The sequence below is a fragment of the Eptesicus fuscus genome, chromosome 14, assembly GCF_027574615.1.
Source record: "Eptesicus fuscus isolate TK198812 chromosome 14, DD_ASM_mEF_20220401, whole genome shotgun sequence".
NCBI classification, from domain to species: domain Eukaryota; kingdom Metazoa; phylum Chordata; class Mammalia; order Chiroptera; family Vespertilionidae; genus Eptesicus; species Eptesicus fuscus.
Genome location: NC_072486.1, coordinates 5,622,382 through 5,642,019, shown reverse-complemented (window position 1 = coordinate 5,642,019; position 19,638 = coordinate 5,622,382). Strand labels below are relative to the sequence as shown.

Here is a 19,638-nt window from a genome sequence, read left to right as displayed (position 1 = left end):
ACAAAAATTTGCACACATATTCATAGCAGTATCCTATATAATAAAACCCTAATATACAAATTGACCAAACAGTGAAATGACTGGTCACTATGAACTGACCACCAGGAGGCAGATGCTCAACGTAGGAGCTGCCCCCTGGTGGTCAGTGTGCTCCCACAGGGGCAGCGCCACTCAGCGAGGCAGAGGTGGTGGGAACCTCCACAGCAGCACTAAGGAGCAGCGAGCCGAGCGGTAGGAGCAGCAAGCAGGCGGGCGGTAAGGAGAGAGGGGTCCCGGACTGTGAGAGGGCACAGGCCGGGCTGAGGGACCCCCCCCACACACACACACACACACACACACACACACACACACACACACACACAGTGCACGAATTTCGTGCACCGGGCCTCTAGTTATTCATAATAGCCAAAGAGCAGAAACAACCCACATGTCTATCAACTGATGAATGGACACATAAAATGAGCTATACATCCTTGGGTATTACTCAACAATGAAGTCCTGACACAAGCTACAACACGGATGAATCTTGACAACATTATGCTAAGTGAAAGGAGCTTGTTACAAAGGGCCAATGCTGAATGATTCCACTTATATGAAACTTCCAGAACAGGCAAGTCCATAGAAAAAGAGAGAGTAGACTGGCATTGGCCTAGAGCTGGAAGGCTGGTGGCCAATGGGGAGTCATTTCTAATGGGCAGAGGTTTCTTTTGGAGGGTGTTACATGTCCTTGAATTGGATAGTGTTGATGCTGCATAGTTCTAAACACACTCAGAATCACTGACTGTACACTCATGTTGGTGAACTGCACGGCGTGTGACTTTTATCTTAAGCTGTCATTTAAAAAGGATTAGTTCAGCCCTAGCTGGTTTGGCTCAGTGGATAGAGTGTCAGCCTGCGGACTGAAGTGTCCCGGGTTCAATTCCGGTCAAGGGCACATGCCCAGGTTGCAGGCTCAGCCCCCAGTGGGGGGGCGTGCAGGAGGCAGCCGATCTATGTTTCTTTCTCATCATGGATGTTTCTATCTCTCTCTTCCTCTCCCTCTCCCTTTCTCTCTGAAATCAGCAAAATACTATTTTAAAAAATAACATAAAAACAATAATAAATAAAAAGGAATAGTTCATCGGATAGCACTGTGTAACTTTCCAACCACTACCCCAGGAAATGAAAACTGTCTGCACAAACTGTGCAGCATTGTCTCGGGTAGAACAAGCTTCTGACACGTCTGTGAGGGACCTGCTGCTGGTTGGCCTGCTGGTTCTGTCCACGGCTCAGCAACCTGGAAATCTGACCATCAGTCACGAGCCACTTCCCCAGTCATGTGCTTAAAGCTATCTCCCTTCTCAGCTGCCGTTTCACTCGGTGCAATAGGGACACCGGTGCGACCGGGAGCGGGAGACGGGCGGCCAGCAGGCCTGCTCACCTGGCGCCTGCCCTTCACGGCCTGTGACATCCTAGGCATGTCATTCCTCCCTCTCGGGCTGCGTTTCTCCACTGGCAAGTGGAGATGAAAATGTTTGCCCTACTTACCTCACAGGGTTGTTGTGAGGACAAAGTTAGAGACAGAAAAAGAGGCGACAGGCAGAGAGAGAGACCGTGAATGGGTTTTGTTGTCTATTTCCCATATGACTGTGTATCGTTTTTAAGTTCCAACAGATTAAAGGCTGGGTTTTAATTTTAGAATTTAAGGTCATTGGTTTGACCTCCACTCAATTCCAACCCTCCCTTCACTTCCCCCCTTTTATAAACTCTTCCATCTAGAGCCCCCCTCCCCCAAATCCTGAATCACCCCAGGAGGTCACCCCAGGAAGTCAGTCCTCTTCCCTAGGCCAAACTGTTTCTCTGGAAGAGTGGTGGACCAGATATCATTTCAAAAGGGCTCCATGGCCAAATGTGGTTGGAAAATACTGGGTTAAACAGCAATGAATTACCTATCCACTTACACTACCAACTCTAAAAGCAAGACATTGCTTTCCGGGGGCCATCTTTAAAATCAAACAGCTCTGCTCCTGGACAGATCTTTTTATAAGAAATGAAGCCTGTGTCACTGGCTGTAACATCTGTCTCCGCCTCAATCCCTAGTCCCTTGTCTTTCCTCACTGCATCTGCCTCTCCGCCATCCCCCCCTGCCCCCCCTCCCCCCCCCCGCCACAGGTTACCATGCAAGATGCCTGGAACCAAATCAAGGGTCCAGAAGCCTCCTTCTTTATGAGTCAGTTCAGTGGTGTATCCTCACTGAGGGGTTTGTTTTAAACACCACTTCCTCCTACGCTCTCCTTTTCACGGCACCGTTGGCGGCTCCTCTATTACCGCGTTTCCTTCTCTGACCATGTTTGCTCCCCATACTGACCCTCCTGCAGACCTGTGGCCCGTGTCACCACAGGAGAGCAAGGTGGCTGCCCTGGCGACAGCTGTTCAGCGGGGGAGCAGGGGATGACTTTTCCGCCTGAGCTAATCCATGCAAAGGTTTCCTTCCATTAATGTGGGTGATCAAAACCGCAGTGTACTTGCAATTAACAGTTACTTTGAAAAATACAGTCTTAGGAATAGGATAGCATGGGAACTGGGTGAAAGTACAGGTTGTGGAGCCACAGGCAAGTCGTGTCAATTCTGTCCGTGCGGCTGCTGATGCCCCCTCATCGCCTCCCACAGAAATGAGAGAACATTCGCTTTGATTTCATGGCGGGAAATCTCTCCTGGCTGGCAGGGGTTGGGGTGGGACTCCAAATTAAAATGTGTTGGTGAATAAATCTCAGCCCTTTCTCTCAGCACTAAGGAGGGGGAAGCAAACAGCTTTTTAATAATTATCATAAAGTTTAAATGTGACATCCCCACATTCAATCAATTGCAATTTCCACCCAAAAAAATAAATAAATCACAAAATGATTGCCAGAATAGGAATAAAAGCGACAGCTGACTTTCTAGTGTTTGGCTCAATCTCAGCACATCTAAATAAAAAGCGATTGCCCTCTAAAAAAAACAGAGGTACGGTAGAAAAGGTTTCTTCCAGCAAAGGAATTGAAATAGCAATATTAAAATTATTTTAATCTTAAAATAAGCTCTACCTAATGGCTTAAATGACTGGTCAGATGGCATGTCAGTTATAACAACACCAAATCTGCTGGCACAAATCCAAAAGAACCGTGTGCAGCAGAAATGCTACGACAGGGCACACGGCACAGGCCGGCGGAGCTATGCCTGCCAACGCCGGGCAGCCCTGACAAAGCCATGCCGGGCCTGCTGCGCCAGAACAGCCGGTGCAAGGTTAATTTCACCAAATGTCTGCCTTGGCCGGCCGCACTGTGCCTGCAGGGGAAGCCCAGGTGCCTGAGAAGTGGAGGGTGCCCTAACGCGCCTGCCACAGAGCTATGGGCTGCGTGACCGAACGGGACTCTGGAAAGTGCTGGTCCTGCCAGTCACATAGGATTGGCGAACCTTGAAGATCACTTTTATAATTTCATCCTTTTCTTCTATAAATGAGCGCCTAAATATTGATTTGATGATGATAAACTATGTGAACAGAGCACTAAAACGCTCATGGCCGCCAGACGTGTGGGGCCTGAGCAAGCTGGGGGTGGAGTCCGAGCAGGAGAACCAGAGACTGCGGGCCGGAGGCAAGCAGAACAAGTGCAGCCGTTTCTCCGCTCACACGGAGAAGGGCTGTACTTGCCTGTGGGCTCACTCACGGCCAGGCCTGTAACTCCCCCCGGAAAGTCGGGAGCCAGATCTGAAGCTTTCTTCCTCGTAAAGAGTCTTCCTGCCCTGGCCGGTGTGGCTCAGCGGATAGAGCGTCGGCCTGTGGTCCAAAGGGTCCCAGGTTCTATTCCGGTCAAGGGCACATACCTTGGTTGCAGGCTCTTCCCCAGCCCGGGCCCTGGTCAGGGCTCCTACAGAAGGCAACCAATGGATGTGTTTCTCTCACATCGATGTTTTCTCTGTCTTTCCCTCTCTCTTCCACGCTCTCTAAAAACCAATGGAAACATATCCTCGGGAGAGGATTAACAACAACAACAAAAATCTAATAAAGAGTCTTCCTGCCACGGAGTCGATGAAACAGATTCTTTATGGAGCGCGATGAGTGTGACGGAGTCTACAGAGAGGCTGTGCCACTTCCCTGGAAATTTCTATCATCCGGGATGGGGATTAACTATAACATGTAAACAACTGGAATACTTCCCAAGTCCTTTTTTCCTTTTATCAGACTGCAGACAACTGCTTTAGCTATGTAACCACGAAACGCCGCTCCCAAGGAGCGTTTACCTGCTTCAGAAAGCGGTCCGACGCGTTGCTGTGCTTGGCCAGCACGCTGGGCAGAGAGGGGTTCCCGTACTCAAACTGCGGGTCGTAGGTGTAGTCGGACTTGAAGAACCTGAGCTTCTCCCTCTCCAGGTTGGTGGGCTTTATGGCAGTCAGAATGCAAAATTTCTTCCCAGAAGAATCATCTTTCTCAAAACTCCGACACAGCTGCGGCGGGGGCTGCGGCCTCGGCTTGGGGAGAGGGGAGAAATGGTGCCGCTTGACCTTGTGTTTGGCTTTGGGTGTCAGGGCTATGCTGTTCCCTGTAACAGAGATACCGTGTGTAAAGGCCACGGGACTCGACAGGGCGCTCTTGATGAAGGCGGCAGGCTGCCGGTCGAGGCAGCACCAGGCGCCGCCGCTCAGCCCCGGCACCAGGGCCCTGGTCTTGCGCAGCTCCTTGCCGTGGGGCGAGCAGGGCGACTTGCTGGGCTTCCCACATCGCTTGGGCTGGGCGGAGGAAGGCCGCCGCTGCGACTGATGCCTCCTCTCCTCTCTGCTCTGGAGGAGGACATTGTAGCTGCTGGTGCCGGTGGTGAAGATGTCCTTCAGGATCCCGGGCGGTAACTGGGAGGCGCTCCGGCGGCGGTCCGCGGCCACGGCCTCTTCGGCGGTCAGCACAGACTTCTGGGCCAGCTCCTGCTCGGGCCAGTGAAGCTTTTCTGTGTCAACAAACAAAACCAAACACGAGAAATAACAAAGACACCACATGAAGCGAATTGCTTATGACACGCGAAGTGTGCTGAAGGTTCTGCAGACTTTATAACTTTGCAACAATCTTTAGAAAAGACATTGTAAGTATTAAAAGGATGTGTTACTAAACTTTGGTCATGCTAAACATTGCCGCTTCTGAATTATCTCTAGAAGTCCACAGCTTCAAACCATTTAGATGATCAAGGTTTAATACAGATGTGAGACAGCACATGTAAATAATGTGAATACTCAACTCTACCAAAGAATGGGGATTCCATAGATCCAAGTCACTTTCAAAGCCAATCCAATCTAGAAATCTGATAGTTTATACACAGGTAGCCATCGGTAAAGGAAGAACAGCAGTGCCTTATTGATCTTGAAAACCACTTTTAAGATGAAATAATGAAGTGCGTATGTTCAAGCATGTTTTAGGAATGTCACTCAATATTAGCTGGTTGGTTTTCTTCATTCTAGGCTATAGATTAAGATGAAAGAAAATCAAGGATTTTTCTTGCCATGTCTGAAAAAAAAATTGTAATGACTGTTACATAGATACCAGCACATCAAACGGCAAATGAAGAAGAAGTCAACTTTGTCTTTAGACCTCACAAGTGGTTTAAAGAGGCAAGAATCACTTGATATACTGCTGCTCAGGAGCTGCTGTAGGCTGGATTTGCACTTTTTCTTAAAATACGTCTGCACGAATGCATTGTTCCTGCCTTCAACCAGCTTCTAATCTGGCTCTGAAGGCAAGGCAGTCCTGGGAAGACCTGAATAATAACGAAAGGGAGTAAGAAGCTTAAACGTGAAAAGCAGGAGCTATGACCTAGACTTGAGAGGAGGAGGAGGGCAATGTGAAGAGAAACTGATGCGGGGGAAGGGGGTGGTCAGCAGAGCCTCAGGGCTTTCAGCCTCAGTCTACACCAGTGATGGCGAACCTATGACACACGTGTCAGCACTGACACGCGTAGCCATTTCTGATGACACGCGGCCGCATGCCGAGGATGAAACATTTGCTGCTCCTGAGGATGAAACATTTGCGTCTAGAGTCTTGGAGTTAGTTTTTTCCTCAAAGTGACACACTACCCGAGTTACGCTCAGTTTTTTGGCGAAGTTTGACACACCAAGCTCAAAAGGTTGCCCATCACTGGTCTACACTAACAAAGTGGCTGCGTTTGCCTTCCTCCCGCTGTCTGAACGAGGCTCCAGCTAACGTCCTACCGATAAATCGGACATAGGCTGGTCACTAACTGTTCTAACTCCTTTCTGCAAATGGGACACATCATGGTTCTCAACCAGGCCTCGTCCCCAGGTCTCCTGGACCGTGGTGCCTCCAGCCCTCAACCCTGGGCCCCTCCCGCTGAGGCAAGTTCAATGCTAGCTGACTTGGACGAGTGCCTGCCTTGCCAAGAAAGACATGCTTTATTTCACTTTTTTGAAAACTATTTATCCACACACATCTGCCAATCACCCATTCAAGATGAGACGTTCCACAATACGTAGTGATAAATAATAACAACAATAGCACCATCACCTGTTGCCATATTTCTGTGAGTTTGGGATTTCACACCAAAACTGTACAGGTTATATCACGCCTCGGCGATGTTAAGTAATTGGCTCAAGGTTATAGGACAGGAGAGTAATAAATGGCAAACTGTGGTTTGAATGCAGGTGTGTCTGATCACAGGCTCCATGCTCATTCTCTCGTGTGGGGTCACTCACTCAGTTATCCACAGACACGCAGGATGAACTCGGCTGCAAGCACAACACGCATCACTTCTCCTCTGCAGAGAACACGGCTCCCAGGAAGACGGGGTAATGTGGATACTGATGTACTAAGAGAGGTACCAGGACCGTGTCTTAGTCTTCTCTTTCTTTCCAACAGCTAGCCTGGGATCTGGCAGACATTCCGTAAATGTACACTGAATGAACGGCATGACCTTGAACATGCCACTCTCCAACCATGGTAGGTCAGCAGGTGTTAGTAGTTCTGGGAGCATTCTGTATTTACATGAGGACACACCGCACCAGTGGAAATATAATGGGGAACTGGCAATGTCTGGAGACATTCTGCTGTCACTGCTAGGGGGAGGAGCTACTGGCATCTTGTGGGTAGAGATGATGCTAAACATCCTTCCATGCACAGGACAGCTCCTGCAACAAAATATTCATCCTAAGACAGTGCCAAGGTAGAGACACCCTGCTCTACATGGAAGTGTTTACTTGAAGTCCAGGGTTGAGGGTAAAGAAACAGTACCAGGTCGAAAGTGGATAATAATCCAAACATGTAAGGTACTTAAACGTCCTTCTACTTAACATTTTCTAGGCCACCATGTGAAGTGTGAATTCTGGTGTCTAAATGATAACATGAAAGTATGAACTTGCGGGGGTTAAATGTCTACTGCATTTCCAAGCTGAGAGGTGAGAGGTAGGAGCGAGGCTGCACAGGTCATGTTGAAGGTTGACTGCACAAAGAAGCCATTCAATCCGTGCTGGCGACCAGCCACAAATAAACAGGACAAACAAAACTCTCACGGGGAGTGGGTCCCCGTTCCTCAGGGGTTTCGGACTTAAGTGTTGCCGACTGGTACTCTGAGCTGGGCAGGCCGGGCAACATGGGCTAAGGAACACCAGGTCACAGGCTGCAGCCCCAACGCCCACGGGCAAGGTCAGTTTCTCCAAAGACCCCAGCAGTTCAGGAGATAAGAAAGGAAGACCGAAATGGACACTGAAAGGGAAGAGCAAGAGAGCTGAGATAAGAACAGGGTATCACACACCTAGGAAGTCAGGTGAGGACTGGGCACAGCCAGGAAGGTCGAGGGAGGTACCGGGCTCTCGTTTGGAAGGGGGAAAGCTGCCCAGTTAAAGTCAATGAAGAAAACTAGGAGGAATGTCTAACTTTGCTGGTGGTTACATTCATGTTGTGTTGATGTTTAAAAATGAACATTCAGGGAAAAGTGCTCTCGGTGGTTCCTAAGACGCAGGAGCTCTGTGACCAGGCGTGAGCTCACAGAGCTGTGTTGTCATAAAGCGCAGTGACCCGTGCCTTCATGATTCTGTCCCACCTCGAGCAGCCTGCGCACTTCAGGGTACACTGACAAAGTCCGAACCACCCGCCAAAACCCTCCAGGCGGAGTGGGCGGAGAGGGCAGTGTGTGACGGCGTGGGACACCGCCACTCCCCCCGCAGGTGCCGCATCTCCGTTCACGTTCACGTGCTGGTCGCCTGCCCGAGAGGCTCAGCCTCGGCCCTTTCCCAGCCCCACCTGCTGAGTCAAGGCTGGGAGCGCCCACGGGGCTCTGATTTCGCAAATGCCAGTCCTGCCGAATGCTGACATCCCACGAAGCTCATGGACGTGGGCAGGTGGCCCGGCAAGCACTCACACAAGGAGGATACAAACTAATTCCTCACGGCAGGCACACTAACCTCCTTTTCAGTTGCATGAAAAGTATTAGAGAACCTCCAAGTTTTTTGTAATTTTAAATACTATTGTTTAAGAAAAATGACTTTTAAACCTGCGTAAGAACATAGTCAAAGCCCAATCAGGAGGTTTCACTGAAGAACAACATCCTATTCTAACTCCTCTTTTCCGAAAAATTAAAACTTTGGGGGAAGTGTAACTCATTTTCCCTCTGAAATGTAACAAGGTAACTAAAAATCAAACTTTCTCATATTAAATGTCACTCATGGGGCATTCGGGCCATTCGAAATCTGCAGCACTAGAACTGGGGGGTAAATGAACATGATTTGTTGATCAAAGAAATCATTCATCCCAACCTGATTACTCATACTGAGGAAAAGGGAAATATTGCATTAGAATTGATACTCGGTATATTCACACAACTAGGTGAGTACACTGAGATTACCAACACAGTGAAAGCTCCGTTTGTATCCAGAACGGGAGCAGAGGGTCCCAGGAGCCCTGGCGTCCATTCCCGGGCTTTCAATGGCCTCTCTGTAACGTCAGTCTAATCACGAAGCCCATCAGCGCCTCAGGCTCCTCACCTAGAGGCGCGGGAGCGGGGAGCACTGTGCACTGAGGCCCCGTGTTTCTCGGCTGCGAAGAGGTGAGGTTTCACGGTAATTAGGAGGGCCCCGGCTGAAGGGAAGATTACATCGCCAGAAACAAAGCCTAGTGGAAAACTACCATTCAACTGGTTTTGACCCACAAGACGGCAATTTTATATGGTTCACTAATACGTATGAAACCCGAGAACCTGGGGCAATTTGCACCACAAAACAACAGGTTGCTCGATGACAAGCAGAAGAAAAGGCTAAACAAAACAAAATAATCCCCAAATAAGATAAACAATTTGATCAAGTGTTTATCTCACTTGGGGATTAAATTAATTAAACCTCAAAAGAGATCATCTGTATGGACAGTAGAAAGGATGACTAAGCTGTGGTATAGTCATACAATAGACGAGTATACTGCAATGAAAAGAACAAACTGTGGTTGCAAGCAACACTACAGATGAATCCTACAGACAATACTGAGCAACTGAACCAGATCAAGAGCACATACCGTATAATTCCATTTATGTCTAGTTCAAAACCAGACATCAGCAGAGTGGCTAGCTTAGAGGGAGGGCTCATAACTAGGAGGAGGTACCAGGCTAACGAGTGCAAGCAATGTCCTACATCTTGTACTGGGTAGTGGTTACATACGTGCAAATTCATCAGGCCACACACTTCAGACTTGTGAACCTTAATGAATGAAAGTTACACCTTAATTTTTAAAAATGATTTATGAAAAAATAAGTATCTTTGAAAACATATTTGTTCCCCAACTGTCTGCATTATAATAGAAAAGCTATCCTATATAATTAACAGCTAATATGCTAATTAGACCGGATGGCAGAACAACCTTCCAGAACGACCATAGCAGGGCCGCAGGGCCGAGAGGCAGCCAGGCCATGAGGGCTGAGGCAGCCGGGGCTGTGAGGGCCGAGCCCCTTGCACGAATTTCATGCATCGGGCCTCTAGTTAATTATATCATCTCTAAATCCAACAGCACCCACTATAGTTTCTCAACTGTAAGTTAAAAAACGAGATGGAAAGATCCTGCTATTACAATTCAGGAACTGAGGAACACAACTGGATTCCGGGATTCCTAAAAGTGCCACCGTCCCAGCTGGGAGCACCTCAGTGTTACTATTAGTGCCAATGATTCTTTATAACGTGACACTGTTTTTTGGTCAGAAACTGCTGTGGTGTTATTTGTACCAGTGAAAATACACAGAGTGTTCTAGAATGCCAGAAATGATGATTGTGGTGAGAGAAGCATCAAACACCATCTAAAACAACGGCGGACGTCCCCCCGGTTTTCCATTTAGGATGAACACAAAACCCCTCACCACGGCACCTGCGGTCACTCGTGGTCAGCTCTGCCGTGGCCGCACCCTGCGCAGTCCCCGGACTCAGGCCACTGCAGCTGCCCTTCACGTGTCGGCCCCTCACGCTCACCTCTCCCCCCAGACCCAGCACCTCCTCACTCTGTCCCTGTGTTCGGCGAGTTCTTCCCTCCCCTCTATTAGATGAACTTGGTCCTTCACTTCACACACCACTTGCTCAGGAAACCTCTGGGAGGGTCTTCAGAGCACTTGCCGTGGCTGCAGGCTTACATGTGTTGTCTGGTGGCCTTCCCGACACTGACACTGTGTGATCCCTTACGGAGACGTGGTGTTCGTCTTTGCTCACTGCTCTGATCGTACAAGGACGTAGCAAAGGGAAGAGAATATCTGAGAGGTGAGAAAAGATACAAGATTTGAATGCCTGATGGTTGAGAGGAAAATCCTACCAGTCCAGCATAAGGAAATGAAGCAACTAGTTGCCCTGGCCGGCGTGGCTCAGGTGGTTGAGTGTCCTGCCATGCCCCGAGAGGTCGCCTGTTCACCCGTTAGATGCCAGGTCTGGGCACATGTCCAGGTTGTGGGCTCGATCCCCAGTAGGGGGTGTGTGTGGGGGGCAGCCCATTGATGTTTCTCTCTCATGGATGTTTCTCTCTCTCCCTTCCCTTCTCTCTCTCTCTCCCTTCTTCACTCTGGTGCTGACTTTTTTTTTAAATATATTTTATTGACTTTTACAGAGAGGAAGGGAGAGGGATAGAGAGCTAGAAACATCGATGAGAGAGAAACATCGATCGACCTGCACACCCCCTACTGGGGATGTGCCCGCAACCAAGATACATGCCCTTGACCGGAATCGAACCTGGGACCCTTCAGTCCGCAGGCCGAAGCTCTATCAACTGAGCCAAACCGGTTTCGGCTGAAGACGAGTTTTAATGGCAGGTGCCTAGTACTGCTGCAGGCCACACAGGAGCAACGCACCTAGTGTTTCAGCCCACAGACCACACATTGAGCTCAAGACGACGGTGGCCTCCAGTATTTTAAACATTCACCTTTGTGACAAAGGAGCTCCGTTTCCAGATGACGCATCGATCGCATCTGTATCACACACAAAATATGGGCAGTAAGAAATAATAAACTGACACAGTGTTACATGGTTTCTGACAGCACTTGCTACTCATTGAATGAGCTCGATGGCTTACTTTCTATTTTGAAACAATGTTTTAGTAAAATATGATCTTTTCAGACCGAAATTTACAGACTTGTCTGTGATAAAAACTTAAAAAACACCAACTTGAGTGAGCTGCCAGATAATGTGCCACTGCTGTCAAATGAGCTCTTCCTGTTGAATTTGTGGCTTAAGTCAGGTCATATAGTCTTTTTTTTTTTAAAATATATTTTATTGATTTTTTTACAGAGAGGAAGGGAGAGGGATAGAGAGTTAGAAACATCGATGAGAGAGAAACATTGATCAGCTGCCTCCTGCACACCTCCGACCGGGGATGTGCCCGCAACCAAGGTACACGCCCCTGACCGGAATCAAACCTAGGACCCTTCAGTCCACAGGCCGACGCTCTATCCACTGAGCCAAACCAGCCAGGCAGGTCGTATATTCTTTGTAACATGTCGGGCCTTTCCTGGTGGTGGGGAACATGGACGTGGGAATGGAGCTCAGCTGAATTGAATCTTGGCTAATTATCAGTAGCTGTGACCTTGACCACGTCATTGAACTTTGTGCTGTTTCTTATCTATAAAATGGGATCATAAACTACATATGTTATAGTAGTGGTGCGAGGAACAAAAAAGTTAGTCTGTTAAGTGCTGAGAACAGTGCAGCCTGTGTTAATGATCAGTATCATTATTTTATTCAATATTATATTCAGCTCCTATAGAACTACTCCATGAAATAATGTAAAAGGGAAAATACTTAGAATAATTACATTTGGATTTCCCAGGTAAATTTAACATTAAACAATTCTATATTCTACAACCAACATATTGGTGGCTTCAGTATAATAAACTATCTTCTTTAAAATCTGTGAGAAGGCACAGAAACCTTTTCTGACTTGATTTCATTTCAAACAGCATCTAGAGCTTACACAGCACACACAGCTTTCTTACCACAGCTCTCCTAATCAGCAGTTACACCACAATGTTGTATTTAGGTTATATTAAATCATGGCTAATAAGTCAAAAGTGCGAAGGATATCAGATAGGGAGTGATTTCAGAAACATTTAATTGCTCAGTCCTGAAATAAAAACCAATCAGTTTGTTTTAACATTATGGCGATTCTAGAGCTCACAACGCAAACACACACACATTTCCATCAATACTCTGACCCCATATAACTAAGCTCTTCTTCGAACCAGGACAGGCGCCTGGGCGTCAGTGAAGAGTGAGGGGATAGTGAGGGGGAGGGGCATGTTCTCAGCTAAGTGGGCTCCGTAAAGCATCTGGCCATTCTAACGGGCTTTCTATATGGAACGAAAGCTGGGCGAGGGCTCCAGAACTGTCATCTTAGCTGGCCAAGCACTGTGTAAAAGAAATGGAGAAACCATTCTGAAAAATGACGTGGTTAATTCTTTTTAAAGAGGTTGTAAATTTGAGGCCTGAGCCGTCACAAATGGCTGTTTGAATGTTTAATAAACCATAGAAATTCGCTGCCAAACTATCTCTCTCAAGGTATTCAACATGAAGCGTTAGAGTGATACATGCATTGCACTGAATGATAGGGAGAGAGTTGAGGCAAGAGGACTGTGTCTCCTCTTTTATAAAGCAGCTCTCTTCAGACTTCCAACTCTGCCTGTAAAAACACAACTTTGTATTGCTGACTAGTTGGTCAGACTATCTAATATCTACTCCCTAATGCTATCGTACTCATACACCCTCTCTGCAAGGATTGCTATGCCCTGGGGAAGTTGTTTTAATAGATTTTACTTCTAAATCGTTACCTAATAACCGTCACTCTGACAGAACCTAATGGTATAAGGCAGTGGCCCTCAAATGTGGGGGTCGGGTGGCGTGATTTTGCCCTCCAGGGGACACCTGACAACGTCTGGAGACATTTCTGGCTGTCACCCCTGGGTAAGGGAGGGTGTTGCTCCTGACACCTGTGGACAGAGGCGGGGGATGCTGGGAAACATTCTACCATGCACAGAACAGCCCCACAACCAACCATTAGCTACTAACTCAATGTTAACAGAGCCCAGGCTGGGAGCCCTGCTCCGAGACAAAAACATGGTATGGTATTTTTAAGTACCTTTCAACGTTTTCATTGTCTTTTAAGATGCAAACAGCATCTGCATCAAATCACATTTTACAAAATCTAATGCCAATTTAAGTTGCCTCTTAGATCTTAGATCCTGCAACTGTCTATGCTTCCTGCCAACATAACAATGAGATCAATCCCAGCAATGGCATGGTCGAGCAAAATCTGCTCCATAGTTTATACCATGGAACATGAAATAAAATAGAATAAAATTAAGACCAGAACTATATGGAAAGGAATTTAGTTTTACAATGAAATATTCAGAGAAAAAATGGTTTATTAGGTACTGCAATGCCTTGAAGTAAAAAATTCTGTCCGCATTTATTTTGACACTAGTGTTAGAATCAGGCATTTCCCCCTACTCTGCTGTTCTTCCTCGTAATACTGGACTACCATGAGCCCTGTCTTGCAGAAAGGTTATACAGAACCAAATGCTGGGAACACGGCCTAGACAATTAGTCTAGTATTACGTGAGATAATTTTTAAATGACTAATATCCATAGTTATTTAAAAAATTAATGAAGTCAGTAAAGTTTCTGACCTAGGTATAGTACATACTAAAGTGACCTTTTAAAAACATCATTTCAAATAGAAGCACGCATACAAATAAGCAGTATAAATACGGATACATAGAAATGTGTTCTTTTGGTTAGCTCCGATTTTTATGAGCAGTCTAGAAAATGATGTCCTGGGACATCATAATGCCTAATGACACCTACTGTGTTTGAAATAGAATTTAACAATGTGTGTTTAGACTGTGCACTTGTAGGGCCAGTAATCTGTGCATGATAATAAGTGACAAAAGGAAAAGGGACCGTTTTCGTCCCCCTCCGCACATCCTCCCTCCCCCCTCCCCCAGCATCTCCTGGTCCCGCATCTCCGCGCACGGAACCCGCATCTACCGTTACCTGGGCCTCGGGGCTGTCAGGACCGCGCAAGCGGGGGACAGACACGGCGCCCAGCCAGCCCAGCGGCCTGCCCTTTCCGCACTCACCCGTCACGCGAATGGACTCCAGCATCCTCCGGCCGAGGTCGCGGGCGGTGGGCTCCGCGGGCGCGGGGGACGAGAGCCGGGCGGCCGGCCGGGTCCTCAGAGATGAGGTCGCGGGGGAGGTTGCGGTCAGCGACGTGGGGCAGGATAGGCGGGTCAGGACAGACGGACGCGGGGCCGTGAGCAGGGCTCCCTCCAGCACGCAGGTGTCTGAAGGTACACACCGCGGCCCAACGGAGGGTAGCGCGTTTAGAACCCGCGCTGTGACGTGGCCGCTCCCCCGTTGCTAGGAAACGCACCTGGCGTCCGCAGGAGCTGCGCTTCCCGGAGCCTGCGCGCCGCGGGGGGCGCTCGCGGGTCCGGGACGGGCTCGCAGGACCAGACGGGGAAGGAACTACAACTCCCGGCGTGCACAGCTCGCGTCTCCCGCCGCGCACGCGTTCTGACTGATAACCCGCACAGGCGGTTGTGCGCTATTCAAATGGGCTTAACTGGGCAGTAACTTCACGAGGGAGGGTGTTGTGACGGGAAACTCAGCCCCAGCTGCGAATTGCAAAGCCAGTCTTCTCCGCCCTTTAGTTAACTTAGAAGATGCGGGAAAACTAAAAACTTGAGGTTGGGCTGGGTAATATGAGCACCTTTTATTAGTTGAGGAAGCCCAGATACATTTACCATTTGAGTACCCCTGCATGATAGCCTCAATGCCACAATACACATTTTACTTGATAGGACTGGGTGTGTTTTTCAATTTATTATTGCAAGGGAAATGTAACGGCTATACCATTCAACAGTTTTTGAGAGCCTAACGTGTGCAAGGTCCTGAGACAGGCCTGAGGACATAGCAGGGGAATGAAAGGAGTCTCAGGAAGCTTATGGTCTAGGTCAGTGGCCAGCAAACTCATTAGTCCACAGAGCCAAATATCAACAGTACAACGACTGAAATTTCTTTTGAGAGCCAAATTTTTTAAACTTAAACTTCTAACGCCACTTCTTCAAAATAGACTCGCCCAGGCTGTGGTATTTTGTGGAAGAGCCACACTCAAGGGGCCAAAGAGCAGCATGTGGCTCACGAGCCACAGTTTGCCGACCACTGGTCTAGGGGGAGCTCATGCGCTAGTGTTGTCGCTGCCAATGTTCAGAGCCACATCTCTTTTCCCTTCCTCAAGGCTGAGAGTAATGTAGCAGAAGGGCAAGAGAAGGGGCGGCCCTGGCTCAGAGAGGGAGTCTTCCCTAGGGACTTGCCCCTCCTGGCATCAACAGGACACAAATAGTTGGGGGTGGGAGGATTCAAACTCAGGAACAAAAGAAAGCTGAAGTTATGGCAGGCACATCACACTCTGAGAGCATGTGAGAATTTGTGTCTTTTTCATCAATTAGGAAAGAACAATGGAAATTTAACTATCACTACTAGTAGATGACCTCATATCTAATCCTATCTAATAAAAGGGTAATATGCAAATTGACCATCACTCCAACACACAAGATGGCTGCCCCATGTGGTCAAAGATGGCAGCCCCCATGTGGACACAAGATGGCTGCCCCCATGTGGACACAAGATGGCCACCACAAGATGGCCAGCAGGGGAGGGCAGTTGTGGGAGATCAGGCCAGCAGGGGAGGGCAGTTGGGAGGGACCAGGCCAGCAACGGAGGGCAGTTGGGGGCAATCAGGCCTGCAGGGGAGGACACTTAGGGGTGACCAGGTTGGCAGAGGAGGGCAGTTGGGGGCAACCAGGCCTGCAAGGGAGGGCAGTTGGGGTGACCAGGCCTGCAGGGGAGGACAGTTAGGGGCAACCAGGCTGGCAAGGGAGGGCAGTTAGGGGTTACCAGGCCAGCAGGGCAGGGTAGTTGTGGGCGACCAGGCCTGCAGGGGAGGACAGTTAGAGGCGACCAGGCTGGCAAGGGAGGGCAGTTAGGGGTGACCAGGCCAGCAGGGGAGGGGAGTTAGGGGCAATTGGGATGGCAGGGGAGCAGTTAGGCATCGATCAGGCTGACAGGGTAGTGGTTAGGAGGTGATCAGGCTGGCAGGCAGGAAGCAGTTAGGGGCAATCTGGCAGGCAGGCAGGCGAGCAATTGGGAGCCAACAGTCCTGGATTGTGAGAGGGATGTCTGACTGCACATTTAGGCCTGATCCCACATCCCAAGTCAGACATCCCTCCAGGGGTCCCAGATTGGAAAGGGTGCAGGCTGGGCTGAGGGATACCCCTCCTCCCCGCCCCCATGCACAAATTTCATGCACCAGGCCTCTAGTTCTTTCATGAAATCCTGGGAATACTATCTTCAAAATGTATCTGGAACCCAGCCACTTATTCCGGTTCAACCCTTCATGACCATCTTTTATCGGGATTATAGCTAGAGTCTCCTAAATCATCTGTATTTCCATCTTCCACTCTTCACTTTAATCTCAAAACTCAGTGGCCAGTGATCCTGTGGCTGGGAGATAATATCCCTCCCCTAAGTAAAACTCCAATGGCTTCCTTGCTTACCTATGAGGTCCTTTATGTCCTGGCCTGCTGCCACCTCTTTGATCTCATCTCCCTCTACTCTCTCCTCCCTGGTCCAGCTGGACACCCTCAATACCCTGCAACTATGACAAGCACTTTCACCTCATGGCCTTTGCCATTCTGGATTTCCCCTGCTTGGAAGGCTCTCCCCCAAGATGCCCATGGATGGACGAGCTCCTTCAATTCTTTCAGAACTTAACCCAAATGCCATGTCTCAGTGAGGACTTACCTGGCCACGCAATTTAAAATTCCACTCCTTTCTCAGATTTCTTATCCCCCTTCTCTGCTTCATTATTTCCCTTAACACTTAACATTATTCGCTGATTTGTCTTATTGCCTGTCTCTGCCTTAGAATAAAATTTCTATAAGTGCAAAAATTTGGGGGTGTTCACTGCAATATTTCCAGCATCTAGGATAGTGCCTGGCATGCAGTAGGTACTCAATAAATTATGTGTAAGTTAATGAATAAGTAGACAATAGAAAGTATGCATTTTCAATAGTAACTCAGAGAAAATAGAATGATATAAAATGGGTATGTAAGAAAAAATCTCCAGATTAAAGCACTTGATATAGTAATGAGCACTGAATCCTTTGCATTCATAAGAGCAATTATCCTTTCAACATATGTCCTAAGGAAAAATGCTGTAAATGAAACGTACATACCAAGCTTCCTTATATGCCTCCCTTAGCTTCTTTATAGACCTAAAACTCTGAAACCCCCTTTCCAAGTTTGCTATAAAGGCATCTATTACTCCTGCATATTTCTAGTTTTTAAAGTCACTGTTTCTCAAAATATAAAGACTCGTGAAAGATTTTTCTGAGTCATATGTCAGCATCTGTGTAAATGACTTACTCTGGATGCTTTTTACAAAAGCGTGCTTAATCAGATTGTCCATTTTCATTATATTTTGAAGACACCAAAATGTATTATTTCACTCATTCCATTTATTTATACACAGGCACTGGGACTTGTACTTTTAGAGTACATAAAAGACACAGTACTTATCCGCAAGGACCTGGCTGACTAGCAGGGAAGGTTTATACAGATCTCACACTCACATTAGAACATGATGCGCACTAAAGGGGCCTCCTTGTTCAACATTTCATTTAACTTATTTCATTCTTTTCTTTCAAAATTATTTTTATGTTCACTCTACATTTTCTTGTGTATCACTTTGATTTGTAAATATCTTTACTGAAAAGTATTATATAAAGTTGCATGTCAATTTAATCAAAGCATTTTAGAAGATACTCTTCCTGTGCTATTAGGCATTGAAGTGCTCTTGCTAACAAATCCATGAACACGAAGAGCTTATCTAATTTCATACAAAACTAGTACTGTTATTGGCTCCTTTTACCGTTCCCGCCTATGCAGTTATTCATCCTCGGCAAGCTCTGCATCTGCTCTGCTAATTACTGCTTCGCGCCATGCCTGCCTAGCATTTCCATCGGCACGGCCTCTGCAGCTGCCCACGTGGCTGCTTTTGAGTCAGCATTGTCTTTGCATATGCGCCAGAACAATGAACAATTCCATCTTTCTGAGAAACTTTTATCTTTATACCTGATTCTACATAAACCATTAATTTCAAGAAAACTGACGTGATTATCCATTTCAAAGCACTGATAGTAAAATAAAGTTAAGATATATTAAAACTGACTTTAGTAAGTTGTGTTCATCTTTCAAGATGCACCTTCTCCTCTCTTTAAAGTTTTCCTAAACTTAAGTTTTCCAATACTAGCCAAGAATACCATTGTAGTTAGTTGTCCTACTGTACTTCCCTTTTATGCTCAGTTCCCTGTGCACTATCAGCATTACGTTGTGGGTTATTTCAATTTAATGATGATTTCCATTCAATTTAAATACAAAAATGATAGGGGAATGGGTATTTTAATAGAGATATTATTCTTTTATGTGGGATTTTAATTTATGAGTAAAGAGCTTAAAGTTTTCTTATTTTATCAGTAACTTTTGTTTAGTTAACTCTTATGTTAATCTGTATATTCCATGTACATGCTACATGGCAAACTATTCAGTTGATGGTTTGGGGATAATAAAAATCCCGTGTAAACATCTCTGTATAAGAGAGGATTTTTTTTTTTTTTAAGAAAAAAGATTAACATCCTCCTTTTGAAAGACAGAGAACACATCTGATCATTTACCGTCCATGGAGGAACGGGTAATAAAGACCAAGAAAGAGGAAGAGGGATGGAGGAGACCGGAGAAGGATGCTCACAAGAATTGCTAGTGCCAGGGAGAGACAAATAACTATGAGGTTTCACTTTCTCCAGCAAAAGTTCATTTCGTTGAGAACAGATCGAGCATATGTTATGCTGGGAACTGAGAAAAGTTTAATTTCTTAAGGAGAAGTTAGCTTAGTAACTTTAAAAAATTAGAACATTAAAATATAAATTTCACATGAGAATTTAATGGGGGAGGAGAAGCTTCAAGAAAAGACTTTCCTGTTCTACTGGAGTCAGTTTATGACATTCTATGTGATGGAAATGCATGAATTGAGGAGAGTCGCTCTGCAGCTTCTGTTGT

At 47.0% G+C, this 19,638-nt stretch overlaps 1 protein-coding gene across 4 annotated transcripts in view; it reads right to left on the bottom strand.

The window, feature by feature from the left end:
* MATCAP2 (microtubule associated tyrosine carboxypeptidase 2) overlaps nt 1-19,638 on the bottom strand; it is a 37,365-nt gene that overhangs the window by 5,611 nt on the left and 12,116 nt on the right. For 2 of the 4 annotated variants that reach the window (XM_054725925.1, XM_054725926.1), the window contains exon 3: nt 4,258-4,955. In XM_054725925.1, coding sequence (XP_054581900.1) covers nt 4,258-4,955 — 698 coding nt within the window. Of the gene's footprint in view, nt 1-4,257; nt 4,956-14,597; nt 14,828-19,638 lie in introns of those variants that run through there. The other 2 variants (XM_008150720.3, XM_028154552.2) reach the window with 2 other exon arrangements.